The following is a 7,091-nucleotide window of genomic DNA, read 5'->3' as shown; positions in this document are numbered from 1 at the left end:
TTGATGCCTTCAGTGAGAATCTACTATGTAAATATTCATGAAAATAAAGAAAACGAATTGAATGAGAAGGTGTGTCCAAACCTTTGGCCTACATATATATATATATATTATGTATGAAAAGCTAACAGTGCTAAAATTAGAATGAGTCATATGTTCTTTATTTGGGTGATAAAGCTCACTAGACACACTACACACATACACACACAAACACACACACACATCTGGTATGATTACTCACAGCACGTATGAATTTAAGGCAGCTGCTGCTGTTTGCAGATCCAGCTGACCAAACAGTAGTGCATTTGCTTTTACAATGCCAATATTATTGAAGAGTTACTGTAAGGAGCAATTTGTAAACTTACCTTATATGGATTTTATGTTGGACTTATCTGATTGTTTATCAGTTTCATTAAATAATCCACATGTCGTATCAACACATGATTTTATTATACAGTGTGGCCACAAAAGTAACAAACATTTAACTTACAGCAGGAGATTAAAATGTTCAGGGCAGCAAGTTTATTACGGTGTTATTTCACTGAGATTCTTACTTATGGTACATGGTAAGGTGAGTCAGTCATTAGGAAATTACTGGATCAAAATTCTTATCTAGTTTATGTTCTCGGTTTCGCACGTAAAATTAGAGGGTGGAGAAGTGATATCCTGGCAATACCAGCTCACATATTGATTAAAAATGATAATTATAATTAGTTAACAATCAAAACCAGTCGAGTAATCAGCATTTTACTGTAAACTTGGGTCACAGTAATCATAATTTATTTTATAGCCTACCTAACTCATTAAAGGTGATTTTATGACGATTCTGCTCTCTTTAGATGTTCATTTTGAATTAATACCGTTAGGTAATTCTGTATACTAAGGTAGCTCCTGTATCTTGAAGAACAATTCTTCCTGTCTACCCGGAGGTCTGTGGGATTAAAAACCTTGAAACACTACAGTGAAATTTCTTTTCATAACCACTTGGGTGCAGTGCTCTCTCAGAGTAAAGAAAGTGCTCTACTTTTAGTAGACATTTTCTGAGATTTTACCCCCTCTTTATCTTGAGAATTTAGCATTTCTTACACTTAGCAAACTGTTGCATGACGTCAGAGCCAGACGAGTATCGACCAGTCTGAATCACCCACTAAAGATTCAACACATGGTCCTGATACCTGTGTGGACAAAGCTGACTGTTAATGAATGGTGACTAACAAGGACCTAGTCCTTGTGCTTTGTGACCTTCTGGAGGGGCCCATCCCCCATGTTTGGGAACCACGTGGACTAAACGACCTAACAGTAAATAAAAATAAAATCAGTCATATTAACACTCTGACAAGAGCTGTTCTCCTGTAGAATGAGTCCTTTTGCTTTTGATACATTTTACTGATGATAATGGAGTTTGAATACACAACTTTTACTTGCAATGGAGTGTGTTTAAATTATTGTATTTATACTTTACTAAACTTAGGAATCTGAGTACTTGTGTTATACAACACTTACTTTTACAAAAACGGAAAGTGGGTCAAGCAATGACTAGATGACTCAGATGACAGGTTTCTGGTTCTATAACTGAACTTGACAGTGGTGGCGTATAGGTGGAAAAATAGAATATACTTATGAATCAGTCAGCTACCTCAGAGACATTGCTTTAGTGCTTTAGTCAAAGAAACATTTTATAGAAGAAAGACTGTCAGTCATGTTTCAGCACCGGGCAGCTCCACAAGTTAACTCATGTTAATTATATAAATAGGCTAATACGTAATATTTTCGTCACCGTCCCAAAAATTTGGTGATTTTGAATTTGTCAAATAAACTTTTTTATCACATTAATGCTTCCTTTATGGGTCTTTCTAACGCTAAATGAACCATTTAAGAACCCACTGGGTCATGTGGAAAATGCATGATCATAAAGCTGAAGTTTGTTTTAACTCAAAGTTGATGTTTTGGAGATACATGAACTTCACAGGATAGTGACATTTCTTTTGTTACTGCAAATGAGACACACAAACATCACAACGTAAAAGTGCATTAATACAAAGGCGTTAATCAGATGACTCAGATTCAAACTCCACATTAAACTTAAGTCAGTCATTTTTCAGCACTGGCCAGCTCTCCAAGACAATTGCTAATGTTAGATAGTTGACATTACAATTCATTTAGCTGGTGCTTTATTAAATATAGAAGTATCTTAACACCACAGATTTGCATCAGTGTCCCTTAAAAATAATGTATTACCAAATTTAGTGATTTTGAGTGTTTTAGATAAACCGTGTTAGATTAATAGTACCTTTACTCACGACCTCTGAACAACACTTATGTAAGTGGTTGTGTGACTGAGTCTGGGCTCTGACTTAACAGTGGTGGAAAGGTGAAACATGTGAAATATGGTCAAAAAATACTTATAAATGAAGTCAGCTGCCTCAGAGACTTCTCTTTAATGCCTGAAAGCCCAGAAGCTGTCAGGCATGTTTCAGTACTGGACAGCTCCCCTACCAGCCAACCCGGCCTCTTGTGACGTCAAATGTTGACATTAATTGACTGTTGAATTAATAATATTGTTTGAATTCACAGGATCTATTTCTTTTTTTCCTAAAAAAAAAAAAAAAGACTGGGCTTGGGGTCTTTCATTGACGCGGAAGAAGGATGCACTCCAATGGGACGTGGGGGGTGGGGGGTTATGACGCAGCCGCCCACCTCCCCTCTCCAACTCCTCCACCTACGTGACAATTGAAAAAGGCATGCCTCTTGGATATATGAATAAAAAACCAAGGGAGTTAACATCATAGAACGCAGGAAAGTTCTCCGCAGACCAATGTTTGGCGCTCTCCATGACCGAGTGCACATTGAAATCTCAGAGAACTGAGCTGCGGGCGCACGGAGGGCTGCACACTCGGAACAAGCACAAGGAGATTGAAGAGGCACTTCATTGAGGAGAAGAAGAGGAGAAGAAGGGAGAGAGTGACTGAGATCCAATCTCACTCTCCCAGTTGAGGTCCTCAGCGGATCGCGTCCCACAACTGGTAAAAAGAGGCACTTTTCGGGGGAATTTACGCAGCGTAAAAGTAGGCAGAGAAGTCAGGCGTGGCTAATTTTGTGCTTTTACAAACTCACAGGTTTGGTGTGAAAGTAACAGGAAACAATACAATCCGCCAAAAATGCATCAAAGAATTGTTCTCATGACTAGTTATGTTTGATTATACACCTGTGAACTCATTTCATGTCTTTTCTTTTGCAGCAGGACAATGTCAAGTAAAGCGACTTTAGTCTTACTCATCTATGGAATCATAACGCATTACAGCGTCAACTGCTCACCTGTGGGGCTTAGCTTTCCCAGCGTTAGGTATGTACACTCTTACTGTCACTTTTCAGGTGTTGATTTCTTTCTTCTTTTGGTTTGGCATTGTTGCACTCAGCAGCAGGATGCAGGCTGAGGACCATATCTGCTTCACGGTTAGTTATATCTGTGGCTATAATAGCCCATTAGAAATACTGGATTACATCATCTGACAGCGGATCCATAGAGCTGCTCACACAGCAATAATTGCGGAGAAACATTCACCAGGGAACGGCGGTGATGTGATTAAGGCTGCTGGGGCAGTGAAGTACAGTGTCTCCATCTGTCCTGCAGCCATTAATCGATCAATTTACGTGATTAGATAATGAATGGGAAACGGTTTTGTTGTAAGAACATGGCTTCTGATTTTTAACAATCAACAACAATTGAATATATGTTATGTACATATGTACGGTGGTATTTCTGGTGGACAATTATACACAATAATGCTTCTTTTTTAATTGAAGACATAAAATGTCACTAAACGAGTTCATAAAACATGTTTAATTATGTATATTTTAATGCACTCCTGTCACTCCTCTGCAGCCGCAGAGTTACTGAAGATTGTGAAAACGTGTCTAATCTTTTCAGACTTGACAGTGAGGTTTATGATGAGGATGGAAACTCCTTACCGTCCCTGGATTACGACAGAGACCAAATGGATGTGAGAAGCCCTCCGTCTGTCGCTGACGACGACTACACTTTGTATTACCCTTCGGAGAAAAGGTGACTATTTATTAACATGTTACCCAAAATTATTTTCGTCTCAACGAGACATCTATGTTGAACGTCTCATTGCCGTAGTCCTATTTCTGTCCTCGTATGTTACACTTTTTGTTTGAATATCGTCGAAATGTTATTATTTATTTTCTTTCTCCAGATTAGTCTTGCTTTAAGTGAATCTCAAGGGAAACTGAGTCGACTGAAACCATGCTTTCATTGAAAGGGTTAACGTCTTCAAACTGCAAGAAAAGAGTTACAGTTCTTTGTGAAATCTGGCTGCATACCGAAGCGCAGAAAACTTCTTGATAAAAGGCTAACATTTAGTATGACTTAATTAAAATAAGAGAAATAGACGCTTTCAGTAGAAGTGTTGATTGAATGCAAAATAGCCTGAGTAATTTAAGAAAGCACCTCAAAAAAAGCACATAGAAATAACCTAAAAACGGGTTGTATTTTTTGGAATGAATGGAGCCCAATATTATACTTATAATTGACTTGTTAGGATGTTTTTTTTCTTTTTTAAGTGCACCTACTTGAAATTATTGCCTCTCTTGCGCTGGGTGTGTGGTGATTTTACTGTGTGGCTATCTATCATCCCAGAACGGAAAGGCATGCAGACGGCATGTTTAATAAAGCCTACAGGAAAGCGCTGGGTCAGTTATCAGCAAGGAAATATCTGCATTCTCTGATGGCAAAACGTGTAGGGTAAGAGCATCTTCTTGGTTGTCACCTCTTCTTTTATGATGTTTTCTGTCCTGTGCGTTTTTGTTTCGTTGGTCTACTCCTTTAAATGCTCATACTTCACGCTGTTCCACGTACTGCATATGTCTGTGGTCCCATTATCTCCGAGCATGCATCTAACACCCTCTGAATCAGCCTTAATGCTAAAAGAGCACAAACAGGCTCTTGATTGATTTGGTAAGTGTGGTTTTCTGAGCCTGCTGCTGCGTCGGTAAGGCGCAGAGAGAAGAATTAACCCGCACAGGTTTAAATTTATTTCTATATGAATAATGTATAGGCTAGAGTCCCAGTAGATCCCGATGGAAGAGGGAGGGGTGGGTGTGGGGGTGCTGATGAGCAGGCCTATCACATCTTATTGCAGGTCGAAATATTTTTCAGATTGTATGGGAATCTGATTGATGGGCTAAAAGTTAAACAAAGACAGAATATGTCTCCTAAATTAAAGATCATTTTGCAAAGATTCTTTATGCAAACATTTTGACATTGCAAGAGAAGGCTCCATTTTTGACCTGAAAAAAACCCAAAACTAAATGGTGAAATCTAATTAGTTTCCCTAAAATTCTCTAAGGACACAGCTTGTGTCGCTGCAAGCTGCATTGTTGTGAAAAAATGGGAAATCTGATTATCTAATATTTCCCCTCTAACATGATGACACAAAGATAATTGAAGTGTCGCTTCTCCTCAGCCCCACATGCTGTACATACAGAGGGGATCATGTGACTATAAATGCATCAATGTGATGATGGTGTAACCTTTTGTCTGTCACACAGTGGGGGAAAAATGATGGACGACAGCTCAGAGCCTCTGTCCAAGCGACACTCAGACGGGATCTTCACAGACAGCTACAGTCGCTACCGAAAGCAAATGGCAGTCAAGAAATACCTGGCAGCAGTCCTGGGGAAAAGGTATAGACAGAGAATTAGGAACAAAGGACGCCGGCTGGCATATTTGTAGCATCTTCCTCCTCCCCTCCTGAAAACAAACAAAAAACTTAAGTGTGTGCAGCCCCACATGAAGTCATTTTGAGATCTGAACAATCAGTGGATCGCTTTTGTGTTCTTAAACATGTATTTATGTATGAAGTAAGCCATTAAAATGAATATTTTGATAATAATATTGTTTTTTATTTTGTACTTAAAGCACTTGAGGACACACATGTCTACTTTGTGGACCAATTTTTGTTCATTCTGACAAATAGTCTCTATTTATGTATTCATTGATTTATTTTTTTTAAGACTTATTTATTGAGGGGAGACAATTGTTGACGTAACGATATGCTCCAAACAGCCCTGTCTTTTAAACATTTAGTGAAGAAACATGTGAGGAAAATAAATAGTTTAAAAGACAATCACTGTATTGAATGCTGCTTTTTGTAAAGTGACATTAAGAGTTTAGTTGTCTTTATTCACAACAGCCTTGAAGACATAGGTTTTCAACATATCCTTCAAGACATAGACTTTGATGCCCTCCCGGACGGGGATGAGTTTGAGGCTTTTTTGGGAGACTGGCTGAAACAGTTCTCTCCCGAATTTCCGGTGAGTTTCAGGCTCTTCCCTGAGGCCGTTATCCTTGCAAGGGCGTCTCATGTCCCTCCCTTTTCTTTTCACCTTTAACACTCAAACACTCAACTCTTCTTCCACCTCATTTGTGCTCCTGTCTCTCTTAGAGTCTCACAGATGTTTACCTTTATTCCTCCTAATCCCACAGTGGGGAGAGACTTTTGCTTAGACCGATATGTGATGCATATCATTTGCTGATTGATTTGACAGATGTATCCTCTTTATGGATGCAAGGATGTTAAAATTATTATCAAGGTAGATCTGGGTTAGACTAGATGAGACCCCTGTTGGCTTTAAACAATGCCAGTTATCCATTTTCAAGTCAAAAAAAGATTCTTGACAAAAACAAAAAACAAATCTGAGATGACCAGAGTACTTTTGAGGTACTTTTGAGGTTTTTCTTGTCCTTTTCTTCTGCAGTGTTTACACCTTGTGTGAGAGTGAGCTTACACCTTTGATTCATGTAAATTACCAATCTTGTGTTTCTATCAACTGGTTTCTGCTGAAGGGTTTCTCATTCCTCTCTGCCCATTTAATAACTATCACTACCATCTAAAGCATCAGGCAACTTAACAAACGTAAAAAAGAAGAAATGACTCTTGTTACATGGTGACTTATCCATCTAATTTGTTCTTTGTGAGAGACACGAGGCATTTTGAACTTTTGTGTTTGAACCTTCTGGGTCTATTGTGCTTCCCTTTTCTGTCATGTGAACCAATGTAAAAAAAAAAAAA

The 7,091-nt window shown here is 38.6% G+C and overlaps 1 protein-coding gene across 4 annotated transcripts in view; it reads left to right on the top strand.

Moving 5' to 3' along the window:
* The first annotated feature begins 2,727 nt into the window (after positions 1–2,727).
* adcyap1a (adenylate cyclase activating polypeptide 1a) overlaps positions 2,728–7,091 on the top strand; it is a 5,533-nt gene continuing 1,169 nt past the window's right edge. Inside the window, exons 1-6 of one of the 4 annotated variants that reach the window (XM_032504193.1) lie at positions 2,732–3,020; positions 3,236–3,340; positions 3,926–4,060; positions 4,658–4,762; positions 5,569–5,703; positions 6,213–7,091. In XM_032504193.1, coding sequence (XP_032360084.1) covers positions 3,243–3,340; positions 3,926–4,060; positions 4,658–4,762; positions 5,569–5,703; positions 6,213–6,411 — 672 coding nt within the window. In that variant the 5' untranslated portion in view covers positions 2,732–3,020; positions 3,236–3,242 and the 3' untranslated portion in view covers positions 6,412–7,091. Of the gene's footprint in view, positions 3,021–3,235; positions 3,341–3,925; positions 4,061–4,657; positions 4,763–5,568 lie in introns of all 4 variants that reach the window. The other 3 variants (XM_032504194.1, XM_032504195.1, XM_032504196.1) reach the window with 3 other exon arrangements.

Source organism: Etheostoma spectabile, chromosome 22 (assembly GCF_008692095.1).
Source record: "Etheostoma spectabile isolate EspeVRDwgs_2016 chromosome 22, UIUC_Espe_1.0, whole genome shotgun sequence".
Classification (NCBI taxonomy): Eukaryota; Metazoa; Chordata; class Actinopteri; order Perciformes; family Percidae; genus Etheostoma; species Etheostoma spectabile.
Note: the sequence above shows the minus strand (reverse complement) of the source record. Positions and strands in the feature narration are given on the sequence as shown.